This window comes from Rhinichthys klamathensis, unplaced genomic scaffold (assembly GCF_029890125.1).
Source record: "Rhinichthys klamathensis goyatoka isolate OS25496 unplaced genomic scaffold, OSU_Roscu_1.1 h1tg000685l_1, whole genome shotgun sequence".
In the NCBI taxonomy this organism is placed as follows: Eukaryota; Metazoa; Chordata; class Actinopteri; order Cypriniformes; family Leuciscidae; genus Rhinichthys; species Rhinichthys klamathensis.
Window position 1 is genome coordinate 711,094 of NW_026607114.1, and position 24,212 is coordinate 735,305.

At 36.6% G+C, this 24,212-nt stretch overlaps 1 protein-coding gene across 5 annotated transcripts in view; it reads left to right on the forward strand.

Annotated features, from left to right (window-relative positions):
- Nucleotides 1-23,861, forward strand: part of LOC130076751 (GRAM domain-containing protein 2B) — a 54,868-nt gene extending 31,007 nt beyond the window's left edge. For 3 of the 5 annotated variants that reach the window (XM_056241960.1, XM_056241961.1, XM_056241962.1), the window contains exons 3-14: nucleotides 10,509-10,596; nucleotides 11,784-11,853; nucleotides 11,950-12,053; nucleotides 13,006-13,101; nucleotides 13,181-13,252; nucleotides 13,334-13,393; nucleotides 14,251-14,365; nucleotides 15,372-15,479; nucleotides 15,699-15,789; nucleotides 22,494-22,595; nucleotides 23,277-23,352; nucleotides 23,757-23,861. In XM_056241960.1, the coding sequence (XP_056097935.1) occupies nucleotides 10,509-10,596; nucleotides 11,784-11,853; nucleotides 11,950-12,053; nucleotides 13,006-13,101; nucleotides 13,181-13,252; nucleotides 13,334-13,393; nucleotides 14,251-14,365; nucleotides 15,372-15,479; nucleotides 15,699-15,789; nucleotides 22,494-22,595; nucleotides 23,277-23,352; nucleotides 23,757-23,804 (1,030 nt within the window). In that variant the 3' untranslated portion in view covers nucleotides 23,805-23,861. Of the gene's footprint in view, nucleotides 1-1,420; nucleotides 1,568-9,827; nucleotides 9,847-9,958; nucleotides 10,079-10,508; nucleotides 10,597-11,783; nucleotides 11,854-11,949; nucleotides 12,054-13,005; nucleotides 13,102-13,180; nucleotides 13,253-13,333; nucleotides 13,394-14,250; nucleotides 14,366-15,371; nucleotides 15,480-15,698; nucleotides 15,790-22,493; nucleotides 22,596-23,276; nucleotides 23,353-23,756 lie in introns of those variants that run through there. The other 2 variants (XM_056241959.1, XM_056241963.1) reach the window with 2 other exon arrangements.
- Nucleotides 23,862-24,212: the final 351 nt, after the last annotated feature.

Below are 24,212 nucleotides of genomic sequence, written 5' to 3' on the forward strand. Positions count from 1 at the left end.
TAAGCTACACGACACATCTAATAGGAAATAGTGAAACATAGGAGACAATTTATTATAAGCACAATTCGGAGTAACTAATTAAATGGCAGAGTAAAAAGATTCATTTTTAACTTTCTTTTAAAAATACTAAGATTAATTCCCTAATATCTGATGGTAGTGTGTTCCATAGTTAAGCTGAAGTCTATTCATTGATTTTTATGGGCGAGCAGTAAAAAGTGCATTTCAGTCAAGTCAACTTGAGCTTGATTTGTTTTTTCTGCACCTTTCTGGATTAAAAAAGGCTGAATTTTAGTTTCTTAGGTGAAAAAATGAAGATTTTGCCAGCTTGTTAATATGGGAGTTAAAACTTAGTCAAAAATAGCACTTCAATTTAACCAGATTCTGGAGCAACATTTCTCTTTTAGTTTTAGTGCTAACTAGAAAATCAGTCTTATCCATAGGCGTCGATTTCGGTGGGGACGGTGGGTACGCGTCCCCACCAGATTTCGTCATGAGTCATTTTGTACCCACCACTCTTGGAAACATTGAGGCATGGTCGGATGTACCTAATACAAATAAAACATCTCCAGTTAACTAGCAGAGCATTCATTTAGTTCGATCTTAAATAAGAGATCTAGCTAAAATGTTTTGTTTTTTAACTCAAGCCGAGCGCTCGTGTCCGCTGCTATCAGTGTCGTGGATACAGTGTTCTCTGTGGCTCGCGCACAGTCTTCACTCGGACGCGCACTTCAATCTATCGCCGTTGCGGAGAGACTCTGTATATATTAATTCCGGTGAAATTACAAAATAAAATGCACACAAACGTGTCCCTGGCTGCTTGATATAGACTGTAACCACTGATGAACATTATTCAGTTTTGAGAGAAAAAAAACTATACCGAGGGCGGATTAGAACCCGTCACCTCTGACACGCTTGGCAATAGACCTACCACCAGACCATTTAAGAACTCAAACAAAAATTTGCGGATCGATGCATTTATATACAGGTTAAACAGGCTGCAGAATTTGTACCCAGCACTTTTGAAAATGCACTTCCGAATGCGTCTCTGTCCCCACCACATTTCAAACCAAACTGACGCCCGTGGTCTTATCCTCGTAATAAGTAATACCAAGTGCAGCAGGTACAATAAAAACAATAAAGGACTAAGCCAGTGCTTTATGTTTCTCAGACACATGCTCTCCAAGTTTAACATAAAAGTCTCTCCCTTTAATATATGTTTTAACCCAATTTAACACAACGATAGCTTTTCCAAACGACTGATTAAAATATCATGCATTTGACTTTTTACATTTGTTTACTCCCTTTTCCCCCAAATGGAGGATGGTATTTGATCATCTTTTACCCACTGTGTGTTCTTGTTCAGCTTTAAATCTGCATTAGTCAGCGAAACAGTAGATTACTGATTAACTACAGCAGTTTGTGGGTCAGAAGCTCCTCCGGCAGAAGCTCAGATCCTGATGGAGAAACATGACGACTCGCTGCTTCAGGGCCGGAGCAGAAGCGATGCATGTCGGCCGATGTGCTCCGTTCCTCCACACCAGCAGATGAACGAGTGTGTGTCGCCACGGTACGATCATGCATCTCCTCTCTTTAATCAGCGTGTTTTACAGAATAATGCAAAATGCATGATCATTATATTATGCTCATGAATAATGCATGATGTTGTTTTGTGTGTAATGCATCCAGATTCATTTTTAAATGTTCATATTTGCTATTATTGTGAAATGTCATGGATTATGGAACAGAGCAGAGTTTGTTGACTTTATGTGAGCAGAAGGACTTTGTCTTGTGTCTGTATTGGCAAACACTATGATGGTGAACTGAACAGAATCATGAGTAATGCTGAAGATTAAAAACAAACCTTCAGTATCTGAACACACACTGACACTCATAAAGTTTATTTACTGGCATCGGTGGTTCCATGAAGAGTGGTTCGGCCGCAGATCTAAAGTGAGTGCAGATCTAAAGCTGAACAAGAACACACCGTGGGTAAAAGATGGTTACCAGTGGAAATTCGACTGGCTCCGAGTTTGACCATTTTTAAGTCTCTTTTAAAAACTCATTTGTTCTCTTTGGCATATTAGGATTGTAGTATTGCCTAATATGGAAACGTTGATGGACCAGAAACTGTGTGCCTTATTGTTGATTGTGCTGATTTAATGTTCTTTGGTTCTGTTCTCTTGTTGTGAAGCACTTTGGTCAGTCTGCGACTGTTTTAAATGTGCTATATAAATAAAGTAAACTTGAAACTTGAAACTTGAAGAGCTTTGGAAACTTTTAAATGCACAGAAGATTCTTTAGTGGAAAAAGGTTCTTTAGATCAGCTTTTCAATCTTTTATATCCACGGATCCAAGATATGATCATCCTCATGCGAACATTCAAAAGGCAACTATATTTTAATTTATAAAGACCCAATTAATCCTATGAAATAGGATAGCGTTTTTATTGCATCATTGTATTTTGTACTGTACTGTTGTTAGTTAGATGTATGTTATTAATTTATTTATTTTTTATTTTAATCAAATGTATTTATTTAGTTATCTTGTTCTTATTTATTTAAATCAAGTTTTATTTATTTATTTTATCAAATGTATTTATATTAATTATTATATTTATTTATTTTCATTGAATGTTTTTATGTAGTTATTTAGTTTTTATATTTAAATATTTATTTAAATAAATAATATATATTTATTCATTAATTTATTTATTTTAAGTAATTGATATATTTAATATAACATTAAAGTATCATTTATGATTAGTTATATTTAGTTAACCCTTTCATGCATAGAGGTCACTATAGATTTCAAAAAGCATTCTCTTGCGCATACATGGGTTCTGATGGCAGTGGACACTAGTGCATCATCATACACTGCCTCCTAGTGCCGAGCCTTTGTATGTGGAGTTTTTATTATTATTCTCCAAACCAGTCAGAAATGCCAAGTTGCTCCAGAATTTCAATCCAATCCTTCTAACCTAGACTTTAGCAAGTAAAAAAAAAAGAAAAAAAAAAAGTTGTACATCAAGTAACATCTAGGGAGTCATATCACAGTTAAATCTTCCAAGTATTGATTTTAGATTAGGAGGAAATTCTGATTAATCATCTTTCCACTAGATTAGAGATCCTGCATCACTAGCTATATTTCAGTAATTCATACTGTGATTGTTGTTCTTGATCTACATCAGAAAGTAATTTGATTGCATAATGCACTTTACTTGTAATGCATTACTTTACTCGTTACATCAAACAGTAATCTGATTACGTAATGTGTTACTTGTAATGCATTACTTTACTCGTTACATCAAACAGTAATCTGATTACGTAATGTGTTACTTGTAATTCATTACTTTACTCTTACATCAAAATAGTATTCTGATTATCTGATGTACATTACTTGTAATTCATTACTTGTTACATTAAAAAGTAATCTGATTACGTAATGCACATTACCTTTAATTAATTTCTTTACTTGTTACATCAAAAAGTAATCTGATTAATGTAAGTAACTTGTAATGCTTTACTTTACCCGTTACATCAAAAAGTAATCTGATTATGTAATTCATGTTACTTGTAATACGTAACTTTACACGTTACGTCAAAAAGTAATCTGATTACGTAATGCATGTTACTTGTAATCCGTTACTTTACACGTTACGTCAAAAAGTAATCTGATTACGTTATGCATGTTACTTGTAATACGTTACTTTTACACGTTACGTCAAAAAGTAATCTGATTACATTATGCATGTTACTTGTAATACGTTACTTTTACACGTTACGTCAAAAAGTAATCTGATTACATTATACATGTTACTTGTAATCCGTTACTTGTTACGTCAAAAAATAATCTGATTACATTATGCATGTTACTTGTAATACGTTACTTTACACGTTACGTCAAAAAGTAATCTGATTACGTTATGCATGTTACTTGTAATACGTTACTTTTACACGTTACGTCAAAAAGTAATCTGATTACATTATGCATGTTACTTGTAATGCGTTACTTTTACACATTACGTCACAAAGTAATCTGATTACATTATGCATGTTACTTGTAATACGTTACTTTACACGTTACGTCAAAAAGTAATCTGATTACGTTATTCATGTTACTTGTAATACGTTACTTTTACACGTTACGTCAAAAAGTAATGTGATTACATTATGCATGTTACTTGTAATGCGTTACTTTTACACGTTACCTCAAAAAGTAATCTGATTTCGTTATGCATGTTACTTGTAATACGTTACTTTTACACGTTACGTCAAAAAGTAATCTGATTACATTATGCATGTTACTTGTAATACGTTACTTGTTACGTCAAAAAATAATCTGATTACATTATGCATGTTACTTGTAATCCGTTACACGTTACGTCAAAAAGTAATCTGATTACGTTATGCATGTTACTTGTAATCCGTTACTTTACCCGTTACGTCAAAAAGTAATCTGATTACGTAATGCACATTACCTGTAATTAATTTCTTTACTTGTTACATCAAAAAGTAATCTGATTAATGTAAGTAACTTGTAATGCTTTACTTTACCCGTTACATCAAAAAGTAATCTGATTATGTAATGCATGTAACCTGTAATCCGTTACTTTACACGTTACGTCAAAAAGTAATCTGATTATGTAATGCATGTTACTTGTAATCCGTTACTTTACACGTTACATCAAAAAGTAATCTGATTATGTAATGCATGTTACTTGTAATACATTGCTTTACTCATTGCATCAAAAAGTAATCTGATTACATTATGCATGTTACTTGTAATACATTACACATTGCATCAAAAAGTAATCTGATTACGTTATGCATGTAACTTGTAATACGTTACTTTACACTTTACGTCAAAAAGTAATCTGATTACGTAATGCACATTACCTGTAATTAATTTCTTTACTTGTTACATCAAAAATTAAACTGATTAATGTAAGTAACTTGTAATGCTTTACTTTACCCGTTACATCAAAAAGTAATCTGATTATGTAATGCATGTTACTTGTAATACGTTACTTTACTCGTTACGTCAAAAAGTAATCTGATTACGTTATGCATGTTACTTGTAATACGTTACTTTACACGTTACGTCAAAAAGTAATCTGATTGCGTTATGCATGTTACTTGTAATACGTTACTTGTTACGTCAAAAAATAATCTGATTACATTATGCATGTTACTTGTAATACATTACACATTGCGTCAAAAAGTAATCTGATTATTTAATGCATGTTACTTGTAATACATTGCTTTACTCATTGCATCAAAAAGTAATCTGATTACGTAATGCATGTTACTTGTAATACGTTACTATACTCGTTACGTCAAAAAGTAATCTGATTACGTTATGCATGTTACTTGTAATACATTGCTTTACACATTGCATCAAAAAGTAATCTTATTGCGTAATGCATGTAACTTTTATTGGTTACTTTACTCGTTACGTGGAAAAGTAATCTGATCAGGCCCGCCGACAGGGGGGGGGACAAACGGGTCTGTTGTCCCGGGCCCAGGGTAGGGAGGGGGGCCCAGAACTGGGCCCTCATTAAATTATGGAATAATTGTAAAAAAAATAATAAAAAAATAGGCATATTTGTTGAAAAAATATCTACTATATTTGAGTTACATAAAAGCTTTCTTCCTAATTGTCCTTGAAATAGTGGTCAAGAACCCCCCCCCAAAAAAACAAAAATGGTTTGGCCACTGATCGAAATATGATGTTGTCATTTGATTTGAAGTTCAGTAGGCTAACGTTACGCTCAAAATGTCCGGTCAGCACAAGTCCGGTGCTCAGAAAAGAAAAGAGAAGAAGAAAATAGAGGCCTTCGACATGTCCTAAACAAATGTTTTTAAAAAGGTGGTGACGGTGAAGCTGGAACTAACGTTAGTAAAGTCAACGTAGAGCAAGGTAAGAAACAGCGCAGCCAACGTTTATGAGTGTTGTCAAAGACCCGGTGTTCTGACGATTTGTGCTGCCTTGTCGAAAAATGCTACCGTAGTGCGAATCGATCACAGAATGTCGATTAATATTATGTGAAATACAATTATAATACAATTCTAAGTTATGAGTAGCTACTGTATACTACTGTTTTTATTTTTTAAACGGTGTGAAAAGTAAAAATTATCATCAAATATTGACTTGTCAAAGCACACCTTTCCTTAGTAACTGAAACTTTCAATTATTCTTCTTCAGCTGGCTGACCGTACAAATATTCATATGGTAGTTATCATTTTTTAAAGGGAAATTACTTTATAACACATGAAAATGTGCCTTTTGTTAAAAAAAACTGAGTCTGCACATGCGCATAACCAGTAAGTAGCAAATCTCGATGGGTAGCATGAATCGTCAGAACACCGGCACTTCGGTACCAAGTCGGTACAAATTTCTTTTTAAACGTCACGCCACGGTACCAGGTTTTCTCAAACCCGGGATGCGCGTGCATGCCCAAAGCGCGTTTAGTTGCGTCCTCTTCATAAAAGCGCTGAGACATGGCGACCGGCGGTGCTGCTGCTGTGGTGGCTGTAAATCCACTTGTTGATAAGAAAGGAGGAAAGAGCCACATATGGAAATATTTTGGATATTAGCTCATAATAGCGACGCGGCGCGCTCGTTTTTACAGGCGCGCCTAAAGCCTTGTTTATACTCGACGCGTCCGCAAGAGCGCGAAGGTGCGCACGGCAAAATGACGTAATTGCGGTGTGGGCGGTCGTGCGCGTTGGGTGCGCAAGACCCCATTTCGCCTGGCGGTGTGCACGGCACTTTTTGTAACATCGCGCGCGGCGCCGCATCCGAAGATGAACGACTTCGAGCCGAATCAGGCCGAACTGGTACGTCTGTACCAGCATGTTTATGAATCCATCTATACACAGAGACATTTGCATTGATGGGCGACCATAAAAGCCTCTCATTTTGTGAATAGGAACACATTTGCATTAAGCACCCAGTTTGCACTTGTCTAAAGTAACTGCTTACATTTATAAAATAAGCCTACAATAGCAGAAGCAAGCCCTGCTGTTGAAATTAAGGTTTAAACACTCTTCAATAAGGCTTCAGTTGTTTAACGAGTTTGTACAAGAAAGTACAATACACCTTCTGCATTTATTACTCTTTTAATATGAATCAGCTATTAATAAACTACTAATAAACGGCAAACTACTTCTTCACTGCTGATTCCTGGTGGTTTAGAGGAGAATTACTCCGAGTCGCCCCCTGTCGTTTCACAGAATAGCACAACGGCGAGCGCGTCAAGTATAAACGCCTCGTCCGTTTGGAGAGGTGCGCGCGCAGTCAGCGGAGATTCGCGCTCGTGCGGACGCGTCGAGTATAAACAAGGCTTAAGTTCATTGTTGCATAGCAACGACAGACGCCACGGGAGAGCAAACGCTTGTGGAAAGGAGAAAGCGGTGCGAACTGCTCTCTCCATGATGACGAGGAAGTATTAGCAAAGAATTCATTGATTTCTAGCCCTTGGATTAGCTTTACTACTATTTATGGAGATGAGAAATAAAAAGCCGGCTGAAATGCATCACTGTCATCGGTGAACAGATAATGGGTCAGATCCGAGTCTATTTTTGCTGTGCTGCTCATGCTTAAAAGTGAAAGAACACTTTTGATGTACAAAAAATAAATATGATTTCACACGAAAAGTGCCCAAAATGCACAGATTATGCATGTCTAGTGTGTTTTAACAAGAACTGCAGTAGGCTATGTCAGAAAAGAAAATGAAGACATTTATAGAAAATGTACCCATTTAAACGTGTTTTTATTATTCATTTTAGGTAAAAGTATATGGTGTTTTATAAAAATAAAAAAAATCGTCGGGGGGCCCCATCTAAGATTATCTTGTCCCGGGCCCAGACAAGACTGTCAGCTGGCCTGAATCTGATTATTACATGTTACCTGTAATCCGATACTCCCAACTCTGTTCATTTCAGATGAGATTGAAAACATCAATAGATCAATGTATATTTCAGTCTGAGGTTTTCACAGAGATGAGAGCTACGGTAGAAGTTTGTTGTTTTTGAACATAATCAGAATTATCAAGTAATAAGGGTAAATCGACTTACTTTGGTTAGACTGGTAATTTATTTGTTTAATTATAATATCTTATATTTTAATTCTTAGTTTGAAATTAAAAAAAAAAAAAAAGTACACTGCTTTTTAGACTTTACCTCATGTTACCTCGAGTAGACTTTACTCCCTTATGGTACCCGGACCCCTGCATCACTAGCTATATTTCAGTAATTCATACTGTGATTGTTGTTCTTGATCTACATCAGAAAGTAATTTGATTGCATAATGCACTTTACTTGTAATGCATTACTTTACTCGTTACATCAAACAGTAATCTGATTACGTAATGTGTTACTTGTAATTCATTACTTTACTCTTACATCAAACAGTAATCTGATTACGTAATGTGTTACTTGTAATGCATTACTTTACTCGTTACATCAAACAGTAATCTGATTACGTAATGTGTTACTTGTAATGCATTACTTTACTCGTTACATCAAACAGTAATCTGATTACGTAATGTGTTACTTGTAATTCATTACTTTACTCTTACATCAAAATAGTATTCTGATTATCTGATGTACATTACTTGTAATTCATTACTTGTTACATTAAAAAGTAATCTGATTACGTAATGCACATTACCTTTAATTAATTTCTTTACTTGTTACATCAAAAAGTAATCTGATTAATGTAAGTTACTTGTAATGCTTTACTTTACCCGTTACATCAAAAAGTAATCTGATTATGTAATTCATGTTACTTGTAATACGTAACTTTACACGTTACGTCAAAAAGTAATCTGATTACGTAATGCATGTTACTTGTAATCCGTTACTTTACACGTTACGTCAAAAAGTAATCTGATTACGTTATGCATGTTACTTGTAATACTTGTAATCCATTGCTTTACACATTGCATCAAAAAGTAATCTTATTGCGTAATGCATGTAACTTTTATTGCGTTACTTTACTCGTTACGTCGAAAAGTAATCTGATTATTACATGTTACCTGTAATCCGATACTCCCAACTCTGTTCATTTCAGATGAGATTGAAAACATCAATAGATCAATGTATATTTCAGTCTGAGGTTTTCACAGAGATGAGAGCTACGGTAGAAGTTTGTCGTTTTTGGACATAATCAGAATTATCAAGTAATAAGGGTAAATCGACTTACTTTGGTTAGACTGGTAATTTATTTGTTTAATTATAATATCTTATATTTTAATTCTTAGTTTGAAATTTAAAAAAAAAAAATGTACACTGCTTTTTAGACTTTACCTCATGTTACCTCGAGTAGACTTTACTCCCTTATGGTACCCGGACCCCAGTTTAAAAACCTCGGCTTTAGATTATTAAAATGTTCTTCACTCTAAGAAAAAATGGTTCTTTTAAAAACATATCACTGAAAGGTTAAAAAATTGCACACACAAAAAAAATAGCCGGCATCGCTGTGAAAAACACTCTTTGGAAGCTTTATTTTATGAGTGAAGAGCTGCTCTTAATGTTCCTAAATGAAACATCTTCATCATTGGGAAGCAAGAACTGAGCTTTACTCCATCAGACTGAGTTTTGCTGAAAGACTCTTATTTCAGTAACACTAAACCACAGCCTGAATGTTCTAGTGTAACGAGAAGAGAAGAGACGGGTCAGGTTAAATAACGCGTCACGTACATGCAGTGCACACAGATAGAGCAGGGGTTCCTCTAGTAAAACATTCTGGTTAAATTAAGTCAAGAAATGGATACAAGTGCTATAATGAGATTTTTCTAGAAGATGTTTAAAGCTTGAAGGATTATCAGAGGAACTGTTTAAGGTAACATGAGAGGTTTGTCAGTTCTGTTGTGCTGGTATTTTTTTACTTCACCTGCTGTAAACTGGTGTTTGACCACATGCATTTGTGTTTTTGTATGTATATGTTTTCCCAGTCAGAATGCTGAAAACGGAGACGAGGAGGAAGGAAACAAAATGACGAGGCCTGACGCTTTCATCTCGCTGGACGCTGAGGGTGATGTCTCTGCAAGAAGAAGAAAAACAACCCTCGTTCGGTTAGAGATGCTCTTCTTCTTGTTTTCCAGCACTAATATCTAAACATTCTTAAATCAAGATACATTTACTGGAGAAGAAGCAAAATGAATGAAGATAACAAGACTTGTTAAATGAAAAATGCATAATAATTAAGCAAATTTATGTTTAAAACAAGAACAAATGGGGTCAGAAAAAAATAATCTTTGAATTAAGATTATTTTTCTGACTCCATTGGCTGATATTTGTTCTTGTTTTAAGCTCAAACTCACGTCATTAAAAAAAAAAAAATTTGGATTCTCCAGTATCTTAATTTAAGAATGTTTAGATATTTGTGCTGGAAAACATAAATATCTCAAAGTTTGTTTTTCAGTGTAAATATGGTTTTAAATAAGTCTAATGCGTTCACACAACAGCTTCACTCCAGATGTGTCTGTGCTTCTCTTGATTCAGATCCAAAACACTTGATCCTTCACTTCTCCTGCAAGTCCAGAGTGACTCTGAATCCAAGTGTGAACGCAGAAAACCGCAGTCCTGTCATGTGCGTCTGTGTTCCTCCACTGTTCATCACTGTTTACATGGACAATTTTATTTACAATGTTAACTGTGATTTTCAATCCACAAGAAAAGGTTCTATATGGAGCCTTAAAGGAGTAGTTCACTTTTGAAAAAACTTTTGCTGATAATTTACTCACCCCCATGTCATCCAAGATGTCCATGTCTTTCTTTCCTCAGTCGAAAAGAAATTACGGTTTTTGATGAAAACATTCCAGGACTTAAATGGGAACCATACGGTCCAAGGTCCTAAATACAGTTAATAACAGTTTCAGATGCAGCTTAAAATGTCTTTAAACGACACCAGACGATGAATAAGGGTCTTATCATGCGAAACGATCGCTCATTTAAAAAAAAAAAAAAAAACGTTTAAGTTTTATAAGCTCACATGCTCGCCTTTCTCTGTTCTGTGTAACTCTCCTGTTCGAACTCGTTCATCAAAATGAACAAATCTTTTTTCGAGTCATTTGATTCATTTAACGACCGAAATGAACGAATTGACTCGGAAAAAGATTTGTTCATTTTGATGAACGAGTTCGAACAGGAGAGTTACACAGAACAGAGAAAGGCGAGCATGTGAGCTTATAAAACTTAAACGTTGTTATTTATTTTTTAAATGAGCGATCGTTTCGCATGATAAGACCCTTATTCATCGACTGGTGTCGTTTAAAGACATTTTAAGCTGCATCTGAAACTGTTATTAACTGTATTTTGGACCTTGGACCATATGGTTCCCATTTAAGTCCATTATATGGAGAAAAATCCTGGAATGTTTTCATCAAAAACCGTAATTTCTTTTCGACTGAGGAAAGAAAGACATGGACATCTTGGATGACATGGGGGTGAGTAAATTATCAGCAAAAGTTTTTTCAAAAGTGAACTAATCCTTTAAGCTTTCGTCAGGCGCTTCACAAATAAATTCCATCATGGGATCATTTTATGGATTTAGTTTTGATTATTTAATTTTGTTTTTATTCATTTTTGTTTTTCATTTACTTTGATGAATTTATAAATTCATAAACATACTTCATATCTAGAAAATATTAAAATAACCTGTTAAACATGAATATATTATGCAAGATTTCTCCGTGGCGTAAATGGTTCTTTAAAACTGAGTCAAGAACCCTAGAGCTCCATATAGAACCCGATTCAACCGTTTGTGTTGTGTTTCAGTCTCTGCGCACTAATTCCCAGTACCACAAAGTTTTTAAAGACATAAGCGAAGATGAGCATCTGAGACAGAGTACGTACTCTCAGTTTGATGTTTGACAATGATTATTTCACTTCTAATGAGCACACGACGCAGCTTTGATTCGTGTACTCCTGCGTGGTGTGCCAGGTTACACGTGCGCCCTGCAGAAGGACATGCTGTACCAGGGGAGGCTGTTCGTGTCCGACAACTGGATCTGTTTCCATTCCAAAGTGTTCGGAAAAGACACTAAGGTAAAACCTGAAACTGTGAGGTCAGTAAGAGTCTCTTCTGCTCACCAAAGCTGCATTTATTTGATCAAAAATACAGTAAAAACAATAAAATATTATTCCAATGTAAAACAGCTGTGTTGATGTTTTTAAAAGAAGTCTCTTCTGCTCACCAAAGCTGTTTTTACTGTATTTTTGATCAAATAAATGCAGTGAAATATTATTATAATGTAAATCAGCTGTTCTCTGTGTGAATATACAGTAAAGTGTAATTTATTCCTGTGATTTTCAGCATCATTACTCCAGTCTTCAGTGTCACATGATCCTTCAGAAATCACTCTAATATTATGATCTGATGCTCAAGACACATTTATGATTATTATCAGTGTTTATATTTTGTGATTTTTTTTTTGATGAATTGAAAGTTCAAAAGAACAGCGTTTATTTGAAATAGAATCTTTTGTAACATTATAAATGTCTTTACTGTCACTTTTGATCAATTTAATGTGTCGTTGATGAATAAAAGTATTCATTTATTTTAAAAAACTTTTACTGACCCCAAACTTTTGAACTGAAGTGTATTTTATATTATATCCCAGCGAACAGGAGATGTTCTCAGAACGTGGCAGGATTCTCTCAAAGTTATGAACTAACGTTCTTCAAGTGACGTCGATATAATGTTTGCTTAAGGTCTTTAATAAACAAAAAAAGCCTTATTTATACATCGTTCATTTAAACATTTCAGTTGGATGTTCCTCTAACGTTTTTTAAATGTTACTTGTTTCAGAGAACATTCAAAAGTAACACTCCCAATGTTTGAAGAATGATACAATGTAATGTTTCCTTAATGTTCAACCAAGAAAAAAATGTTTTGACATTAATAATAAAGTTTTTATTATTTAATGGGAACGTCAGCAAAATGTTCTTAAAGCATATTTTTATTAGCTGTTTTTCATCATATTGTTTTTTCCTTCAGATTGCGATTCCAGTGGCTTCAGTGACCGTCATCAAGAAAACGAAGACGGCCATCTTGGTGCCGAACGCACTGGATATTTCGTCAGCACACGAGCGGGTAAAAGAGTTTGGCTTTCATGTGAGTCTGCTGGTGATTGTGGCGGTTTTACTAATCACTGTTATTGTGATTTTTCCAGCATGTGTTTGTTTCGTTTCTGTCTCGAGACACGACATACAAAGTTTTGATGTCCGTGTGCCCTCAATTGGTTGTAAGTTCTTCAGTCACACACATTTAATTGAGTTCAGCTGAATCGTATAGTTTCTGATGAATGAATGTGTCTCGTCTGCAGGAGAAGAGTCCTGGAATCAGTCAGAACGTCCTGAGAGCAGATCCGGCGTCTCTGCCCACGGTAAGACCTTTCCGGGCCCTAGTCAGCTTCATTTATACAGCGCTTTTATCAATATAGATTGTTTCAAAGCAGCTTTACAGTGATAATAGGAGATTACAGTAACAGAGATTGTTTAGGCTTTACAGCAGCTCTAGAATAAAGTTATTGTCCAGATAAAGTTAGTTTTTGATTGATTCACTTCCGTTGCAAAGATCTTTAGTTATTAACTTAGGGGCCGCTAACACGACACCGCTCTAACAGAAAACCCTTGACGCGCTCCGGCCGTTCATTCACACATCAACAGTGTTTGGGGCTCGAGAACGCAAACCTTGAAACAGGATCAAAGGTGCAAGCGTTGAATAATTTAGAAAAAAAAGACATCTCCGCGCAAACTACAAAATTGCGAATATGTGAAAACATGCGTATTACGTGTTTCGTCTATAGGTATGCGCATTTGAATATAAATGTGTGCAAGCAAGTAGTCTTTCTCTACAAATTATACCCTATCATAGATCCGGTCCAAAATCCCCAGAGTTAAATTAACTCTGCTCTGAGTACATATGGTCCCACTCTAAAAAGTGTTAAAGTCACTCTGACTCAGAGTTAAAGTTAAAGAGATAATTAAGTGATGATTGAGCATAAATGATGAACACCTGCTATTAACAATCACTGATGGAAAGAGAAACAACAAGAACAGAAAAAAAAGAGCGCCGACCATTTTTCCAACTAGCAAAAGTGGATTTGAACGCCCTAAGTGCACTTGCGCCGTGCGCTTTAGACCATGAGCTTAGATCGTTAAAATAGGGCCCTTCAATTCATTCCGTCATCCATCCGTTTTGCTCCGGGATATTCAGACGCTGCATGATGTCTGTGCGCAGGACTTCCCTGCGGATCTGTCGGATGTTGACTCTCCGGTCGGACCGACGGCTCAGCTTGTGGACGACAGCAGCAGCTCCGACTGTCCAGAGTCACCGGCATTCGTGAAAACACAGAGTGAGTATTTCAGTGACGCTCAAGGGCCTCATTTATAACCGTAGTGTCACACAAAACAGGCCCTGAAAGAGCCGTACGCCACTTCTCACGCATACGCTGTGATTTATTAAAACAAACTTGACGGGAGAATGTGTAAGTACATCTGTAAGTAATCGTTAATCTTTTAATCTTCATTATGAGTCCTAATCATAAATACAGTGCATGTTCACAATAACAGTTTAAATATATAAAAGAATGATTTCAACAATGTTTTACATCTGATATACATATTTAGATTAAATATGCCATTCTCATTAATGGAGTTAAGCACTTCAATTACATGAAACAAATTTTTTTCATAATCTAATAAATATAAATATTAGTAGTGGATGCGATGCTGTGTTTTAATGTTTGCTGAGCGCATGATAACAGCAGAACTCGTGGTCTGAGGAAATATTTTTACTCTTTATTAACATCCCTTTGTGAAAGAGAAGTACATTTTAGTAAAGAAATACTATACTTATGTGCGAACTAAATGTAAGGTTTTCAGACACTTAATTGCATGTTATTTACAGTTAAATGAAAATGTATTTAAATGTATATTCAGTGCAGTCAGTATGACGTAAGTTCATCTTTATATGTCACTTCATAATTACTTCTATTGTCTTTGAAATGTACTGCAAAAAAATGACTTTCTTCCTTAGTATATCACGATTTCCTTTAGTATGTTAGTCAACACATCAAAATAAGTGCACTTCTTTAAAGCATGTCAAAAGATTATAAAACATAATGACTGTACTTTACAGTAAAACTTTATAAACTTGACATTTTAAAAACTGCACTTTTTGTGTTTAGAAACATAGTCTTTAAGTGGCCTTTTACAGTATTTACAGTATGACAGTATTTAAAATATATACTTTTAAGATTTAAATAACACTACAAGTGCACATTCAATATAATGAAGTGCACTTAGTTGTACACTTAAAAAATATTTTTTTACAAGAGTCTCTGTGTGACTCTCTCACAGAATTTCCGAAACGATCCCAAGCTTTTATTGAAGGGACTAAACGAGACGGTGAACTGGATTCTCATCCGCAGCAAGAAATTGAGCCTAAAACGAACTTACCATACACTGGTAAAACACACACACACACACACACACACACAAACTCTCACACACACACACACACACACACACACACACACACACACACACACACACACACACACACACACACACACACACACACACACTCACACACTCACTCACACACACTCACTCTCTCACACACACACACACACACACAGAGAGAGAGACACACACACACTCAGTGATTTCTGTCGTGTGTTTCAGAATCTTCAGGGCCGGTGGAGCTGGAGTTGATGAAGACTCTGAGGCCCGTGTCTCTCTCTCTGAACACTCTGGTGTTGATCTATCTATCTCTGTGAGTCTGATCATCTCAGTGTTTATTCTCTCTCTGTGAGTCTGATCATCTCAGTGTTTATTCTGTCTCTGTGAGTCTGATCATCTCAGTGTTTATTCTCTCTCTGTGAGTCTGATCATCTCAGTGTTTATTCTGTCTCTGTGAGTCTGATCATCTCAGTGTTTATTCTGTCTCTGTGAGTCTGATCATCTCAGTGTTTATTCTGTCTCTGTGAGTCTGATCATCTCAGTGTTTATTCTCTCTCTGTGAGTCTGATCATCTCAGTGTTTATTCTGTCTCTGTGAGTCTGATCATCTCAGTGTTTATTCTGTCTCTGTGAGTCTGATCATCTCAGTGTTTATTCTCTCTCTGTGAGTCTGATCATCTCAGTGTTTATTCTCTCTCTGTGAGTCTGATCATCTCAGTGTTTATTCTCTCTCTGTGAGTCTGATCATCTCAGTGTTTATTCTCTCTCTGTGAGTCTGATCATCTCAGTGTTTATTCTGTCTCTGTGAGTCTGATAATCTCAGTGTTTATTCTGTCTCTGTGAGTCTGATCATCTCAGTGTTTATTCTCTCTCTGTGACGCTGATCATCTCAGTGTTTATTCTCTCTCTGTGAGTCTGATCATCTCAGTGTTTATTCTGTCTCTGTGAGTCTGATCATCTCAGTGTTTATTCTCTCTCTGTGAGTCTGATCATCTCAGTGTTTATTCTCTCTCTGTGAGTCTGATCATCTCAGTGTTTATTCTCTCTCTGTGAGTCTGATCATCTCAGTGTTTATTCTCTCTCTGTGAGTCTGATCATCTCAGTGTTTATTCTCTCTGTGAGTCTGATCATCTCAGTGTTTATTCTCTCTCTGTGAGTCTGATCATCTCAGTGTTTATTCTCTCTCTGTGAGTCTGATCATCTCAGTGTTTATTCTCTCTCTGTGAGTCTGATCATCTCAGTGTTTATTCTCTCTCTGTGAGTCTGATCATCTCAGTGTTTATTCTCTCTCTGTGAGTCTGATCATCTCAGTGTTTATTCTCTCTCCATGAGTCTGATCATGTCAGTGTTTATTCTCTCTGTGAGTCTGATCATCTCAGTGTTTATTCTGTCTCTGTGAGTCTGATAATCTCAGTGTTTATTCTCTCTCTGTGAGTCTGATCATCTCAGTGTTTATTCTCTCTCTGTGAGTCTGATCATCTCAGTGTTTATTCTCTCTCTCTGTGAGTCTGATCATCTCAGTGTTTATTCTCTCTCTGTGAGTCTGATCATCTCAGTGTTTATTCTCTCTCTGTGAGTCTGATCACCTCAGTGTTTATTCTCTCTCCATGAGTCTGATCATCTCAGTGTTTATTCTCTCTCTGTGAGTCTGATCATCTCAGTGTTTATTCTGTCTCTGTGAGTCTGATAATCTCAGTGTTTATTCTGTCTCTGTGAGTCTGATCATCTCAGTGTTTATTCTCTCTCTGTGACGCTGATCATCTCAGTGTTTATTCTCTCTCTGTGAGTCTGATCATCTCAGTGTTTATTCTGTCTCTGTGAGTCTGATCATCTCAGTGTTTATTCTCTCTCTGTGAGTCTGATCATCTCAGTGTTTATTCTCTCTCTGTGAGTCTGATCATCTCAGTGTTTATTCTCTCTCTGTGAGTCTGATCATCTCAGTGTTTATTCTCTCTCTGTGAGTCTGATCATCTCAGTGTTTATTCTCTCTCTGTGAGTCTGATCATCTCAGTGTTTATTCTCTCTCTGTGAGTCTGATCATCTCAGTGTTTATTCTCTCTCTGTGAGTCTGATCATCTCAGTGTTTATTCTCTCTCCATGAGTCTGATCATGTCAGTGTTTATTCTCTCTGTGAGTCTGATCATCTCAGTGTTTATTCTGTCTCTGTGAGTCTGATCATCTCAGTGTTTATTCTCTCTCTGTGAGTCTGATCATCTTAGTGTTTATTCTGTCTCTGTGAGTCTGATCATCTCAGTGTTTATTCTGTCTCTGTGAGTCTGATCATCTCAGTGTTTATTTTGTCTCTGTGAGTCTGATCATCTCAGTGTTTATTCTCTCTCCATGAGTCTGATCATCTCAGTGTTTATTCTCTCTCTCTGTGAGTCTGATCATCTCAGTGTTTATTCTGTCTCCATGAGTCTGATCATCTCAGTGTTTATTCTCTCTCCATGAGTCTGATCATGTCAGTGTTTATTCTCTCTGTGAGTCTGATCATCTCAGTGTTTATTCTGTCTCTGTGAGTCTGATCATCTCAGTGTTTATTCTCTCTCTGTGAGTCTGATCATCTCAGTGTTTATTCTCTCTCTGTGAGTCTGATCATCTCAGTGTTTATTCTATCTCTGTGAGTCTGATCATCTCAGTGTTTATTCTGTCTCTGTGAGTCTGATCACCTCAGTGTTTATTCTCTCTCTGTGAGTCTGATCATCTCAGTGTTTATTCTCTCTCTGTGAGTCTGATCATCTCAGTGTTTATTCTCTCTCTGTGAGTCTGATCATCTCAGTGTTTATTCTCTCTCTCTGAGTCTGATCATCTCAGTGTTTATTCTCTCTCTCTGTGAGTCTGATCATCTCAGTGTTTATTCTCTCTCTGTGAGTCTGATCATCTCAGTGTTTATTCTATCTCTGTGAGTCTGATCATCTCAGTGTTTATTCTGTCTCTGTGAGTCTGATCACCTCAGTGTTTATTCTCTCTCTGTGAGTCTGATCATCTCAGTGTTTATTCTCTCTCTGTGAGTCTGATCATCTCAGTGTTTATTCTCTCTCTGTGAGTCTGATCATCTCAGTGTTTATTCTCTCTCTGTGAGTCTGATCATCTGTGTGTTTATTCTCTCTCTGTGAGTCTGATCATCTCAGTGTTTATTCTCTCTCTGTGAGTCTGATCATCTCAGTGTTTATTCTCTCTCTGTGAGTCTGATCTGATCATCTCAGTGTTTATTCTGTCTCTGTGAGTCTGATAATCTCAGTGTTTATTCTCTCTCTGTGAGTCTGATCATCTCAGTGTTTATTCTCTCTCTGTGAGTCTGATCATCTCAGTGTTTATTCTCTCTCTCTGTGAGTCTGATCATCTCAGTGTTTATTCTCTCTCTGTGAGTCTGATCATCTCAGTGTTTATTCTCTCTCTGTGAGTCTGATCATCTCAGTGTTTATTCTCTCTCTGTGAGTCTGATCATCTCCGTGTTTATTCTGTCTCTGTGAGTCTGATCATCTTAGTGTTTATTCTGTCTCTGTGAGTCTGATCATCTCAGTGTTTATTCTGTCTCTGTGAGTCTGATCATCTCAGTGTTTATTTTGTCTCTGTGAGTCTGATCATCTCAGTGTTTATTCTCTCTCCATGAGTCTGATCATCTCAGTGTTTATTCTCTCTCTCTGTGAGTCTGATCATCTCAGTGTTTATTCTGTCTCCATGAGTCTGATCATCTCAGTGTTTATTCTCTCTCCATGAGTCTGATCATGTCAGTGTTTATTCTCTCTGTGAGTCTGATCATCTCAGTGTTTATTCTGTCTCTGTGAGTCTGATCATCTCAGTGTTTATTCTCTCTCTGTGAGTCTGATCATCTCAGTGTTTATTCTCTCTCTGTGAGTCTGATCATCTCAGTGTTTATTCTATCTCTGTGAGTCTGATCATCTCAGTGTTTATTCTGTCTCTGTGAGTCTGATCACCTCAGTGTTTATTCTCTCTCTGTGATTCTGATCATCTCAGTGTTTATTCTCTCTCTGTGATTCTGATCATCTCAGTGTTTATTCTCTCTCTGTGAGTCTGATCATCTCAGTGTTTATTCTCTCTCTGTGAGTCTGATCATCTCAGTGTTTATTCTCTCTCTGTGAGTCTGATCATCTCAGTGTTTATTCTCTCTCTGTGAGTCTGATCATCTCAGTGTTTATTCTCTCTCCATGAGTCTGATCATGTCAGTGTTTATTCTCTCTGTGAGTCTGATCATCTCAGTGTTTATTCTGTCTCTGTGAGTCTGATCATCTCAGTGTTTATTCTCTCTCTGTGAGTCTGATCATCTTAGTGTTTATTCTGTCTCTGTGAGTCTGATCATCTCAGTGTTTATTCTGTCTCTGTGAGTCTGATCATCTCAGTGTTTATTTTGTCTCTGTGAGTCTGATCATCTCAGTGTTTATTCTCTCTCCATGAGTCTGATCATCTCAGTGTTTATTCTCTCTCTGTGAGTCTGATCATCTCAGTGTTTATTCTCTCTCTGTGAGTCTGATCATCTCAGTGTTTATTCTCTCTCTGTGAGTCTGATCATCTCAGTGTTTATTCTCTCTCTGTGAGTCTGATCATCTCAGTGTTTATTCTCTCTCTGTGAGTCTGATCATCTCAGTGTTTATTCTCTCTCTGTGAGTCTGATCATCTCAGTGTTTATTCTGTCTCTGTGAGTCTGATCACCTCAGTGTTTATTCTCTCTCTGTGAGTCTGATCATCTCAGTGTTTATTCTCTCTCTGTGAGTCTGATCATCTCAGTGTTTATTCTCTCTCTGTGAGTCTGATCATCTCAGTGTTTATTCTCTCTCTCTGAGTCTGATCATCTCAGTGTTTATTCTCTCTCTCTGTGAGTCTGATCATCTCAGTGTTTATTCTCTCTCTGTGAGTCTGATCATCTCAGTGTTTATTCTATCTCTGTGAGTCTGATCATCTCAGTGTTTATTCTGTCTCTGTGAGTCTGATCACCTCAGTGTTTATTCTCTCTCTGTGAGTCTGATCATCTCAGTGTTTATTCTCTCTCTGTGAGTCTGATCATCTCAGTGTTTATTCTCTCTCTGTGAGTCTGATCACCTCAGTGTTTATTCTCTCTCTGTGAGTCTGATCATCTCAGTGTTTATTCTCTCTCTGTGAGTCTGATCATCTCAGTGTTTATTCTCTCTCTGTGAGTCTGATCATCTCAGTGTTTATTCTCTCTCTGTGAGTCTGATCATCTCAGTGTTTATTCTCACTCTGTGATTCTGATCATCTCAGTGTTTATTCTCTCTCTGTGATTCTGATCATCTCAGTGTTTATTCTCACTCTGTGAGTCTGATCATCTCAGTGTTTATTCTCACTCTGTGAGTCTGATCATCTCCGTGTTTATTCTCTCTCTGTGAGTCTGATCATCTCAGTGTTTATTCTGTCTCTGTGAGTCTGATCATCTCAGTGTTTATTCTCTCTCTGTGAGTCTGATCATCTCAGTGTTTATTCTCTCTCTGTGAGTCTGATCATCTCAGTGTTTATTCTCTCTCTGTGAGTCTGATCATCTCAGTGTTTATTCTGTCTCTGTGAGTCTGATCATCTCAGTGTTTATTCTCTCTCTGTGAGTCTGATCATCTCAGTGTTTATTCTCTCTCTGTGAGTCTGATCATCTCAGTGTTTATTCTCTCTCTGTGAGTCTGATCATCTCAGTGTTTATTCTCTCTCTGTGAGTCTGATCATCTCAGTGTTTATTCTCTCTCTGTGAGTCTGATCATCTCAGTGTTTATTCTCTCTGTGAGTCTGATCATCTCAGTGTTTATTCTCTCTCTGTGAGTCTGATCATCTCAGTGTTTATTCTCTCTCTGTGAGTCTGATCATCTCAGTGTTTATTCTCTCTCTCTCTCTGTGAGTCTGATCATCTCAGTGTTTATTCTCTCTCTGTGAGTCTGATCATCTCAGTGTTTATTCTGTCTCTGTGAGTCTGATCATCTCAGTGTTTATTCTGTCTCTGTGAGTCTGATCATCTCAGTGTTTATTCTCTCTCTGTGAGTCTGATCATCTCAGTGTTTATTCTCTCTCCATGAGTCTGATCATCTCAGTGTTTATTCTCTCTCCGTGAGTCTGATCATCTCAGTGTTTATTCTCTCTCCATGAGTCTGATCATCTCAGTGTTTATTCTCTCTCTCTGTGAGTCTGATCATCTCAGTGTTTATTCTCTCTCCATGAGTCTGATCATCTCAGTGTTTATTCTCTCTCTGTGAGTCTGATCATCTCAGTGTTTATTCTCTCTCCGTGAGTCTGATCATCTCAGTGTTTATTCTCTCTCCATGAGTCTGATCATCTCAGTGTTTATTCTCTCTCTCTGTGAGTCTGATCATCTCAGTGTTTATTCTCTCTCCATGAGTCTGATCATCTCAGTGTTTATTCTCTCTCCATGAGTCTGATCATCTCAGTGTTTATTCTCTCTCTGTGAGTCTGATCATCTCAGTGTTTATTCTCTCTCTGTGAGTCTGATCACCTCAGTGTTTATTCTCTCTCCATGAGTCTGATCATCTCAGTGTTTATTCTCTCTCTGTGAGTCTGATCATCTCAGTGTTTATTCTCTCTCTGTGAGTCTGATCATCTCAGTGTTTATTCTGTCTCTGTGAGTCTGATCATCTCAGTGTTTATTCTGTCTCTGTGAGTCTGATCATCTCAGTGTTTATTCTCTCTCTGTGAGTCTGATCATCTCAGTGTTTATTCTCTCTCTGTGAGTCTGATCATCTCAGTGTTTATTCTCTCTCTCTCTCTGTGAGTCTGATCATCTCAGTGTTTATTCTCTCTCTGTGAGTCTGATCATCTCAGTGTTTATTCTGTCTCTGTGAGTCTGATCATCTCAGTGTTTATTCTCTCTCTGTGAGTCTGATCATCTCAGTGTTTATTCTGTCTCTGTGAGTCTGATCATCTCAGTGTTTATTCTGTCTCTGTGAGTCTGATCATCTCAGTGTTTATTCTGTCTCTGTGAGTCTGATCATCTCAGTGTTTATTCATCAGTCCAGCCTCTGAGCTTCATCTGCTCTTCATCTCTCAGGGTTTGTGTCCTGCTGTTGTCCTCCTGTTACATGGCCTTCAAGATCGTGTCTCTCGAGGAACGTCTGACATCTCTTGTGTCAATGGAGTTTCCCCATAAAAGGTATAGATGAAAATGATTTAATGGCTTTCATTCATCATAGCGGTTTTTTAAATTGCATACACACCAAAAGTTCATTCACTCATAATCTTCAGACCAAGTCTGCAAAACTGCAAGCACATTATATTCCTATAAGGTTGCATTTATAAAACAACTTTTTGCAAAACTCCCACAGTTCTTTACAGTAGACACTGTTTTCAAAACTAACAGCTCTTGTGTTCCATTTAGAAAATAAATGCCACACTTATTTTCCTCCTGTTGTGTGGCTTTGTGTGTAGAGTTTAGAGAAAAGGAGCCATGGTTTGAGAAATTGTATGTGAGCATTTTAAAAAACGGAAATTAAATTGTATTGTGAGTTATTTTGTCAAGCCCCAGCTAACAGGGAACATTCTCAGAGTGTTCAAAGTAGTCTCATCTTTAATAATGTTCTCAAAACGTTAGCATAAAAATATTATTTATACATAATTTATGCGATTTTCTGAAACGTTTTAGATGAGCTTTAGTTTTTTAAATGTTGCTACTTGTTTCAGAACATTCAGAGAACATTCAAAAGTAACGTTTTCATAACTTAATGGGAACGTTAGCGAAATGTTTTAGACAGCCACTTCATTATTAGCTCAATGTTATGCGCATTATTAGATCTGGAATAGAAATGCTCAGATGTACGTGTGGTTATGATTCCAGAGATGAATATCTGTCCTCTGGAGACACCGCTGAGATCTACTCGGTTCTTTCTGCAAATCTTCTAAAGCTGGAAAAGGTTTGTGTGCATGAACGTCTCAGATCTTAACCTGGTCTGTTTGTACCAGGACTGAGATTCAGGGTTTAAACAGATTTTCTTGTGAAGATAATATCACAAAACAGTTTTAGATGATCCCAGCTAACAAAAACATGTTCTAAGAACGTTTTGCTAAAGTCCAGTTGTTTAAATAATTTTTTTAAATTGTTTTTTTCTTGGTCACGCGAACGTTAAGGAAGCATTCCATTTGATCATTTCTCAGACATAACTTTGAACATTAACATTTCTGGAAGAATATTTTTTCATAACTTTGAGGGAACCTTAACAGAACATTCCCTGTTCGCTGGGCTCATTCCATAGTGATTATGATTATGAGTGATTATTGATTATGAGCTCTTATGAACAACACAATTATGCTTCTCCAGATTCATAGAAACCTGCAGAGACTGATGGAGAGCGTGTCTGATGTCTGACGGAAGATCGAGGCCAGTCACTGTCGGGATTTCAATGTGTTTATACTGTGAAAAAAAATCATCTTCATAAGCACAAGAAGTTACCGTTTTATGCAAACATTAGAATAACTGATCTCAGTAATGAAGTTAAACTTGAAATAAACATCAGCTGAGACTGTTTTCTCACAGGAATCTCACACATTCGACTGAAGTATATGAAAAAAAAAAGTATGAGATAAAATTATACGAATATTTGATACTTTGTATGAATAGACTGTACAGTATCCCAGCCGACAAAAACATGTTCTAAGAATGTTTTGATAAAGTTTCTGTGAAAATGTTATTTCTGAATGTTCAAACTCTCAGTTTTTAAACGTTTTTAAAATGTTTTTCTTGGTTATGTTAACGTTTTAGAAACATAAACGTTCC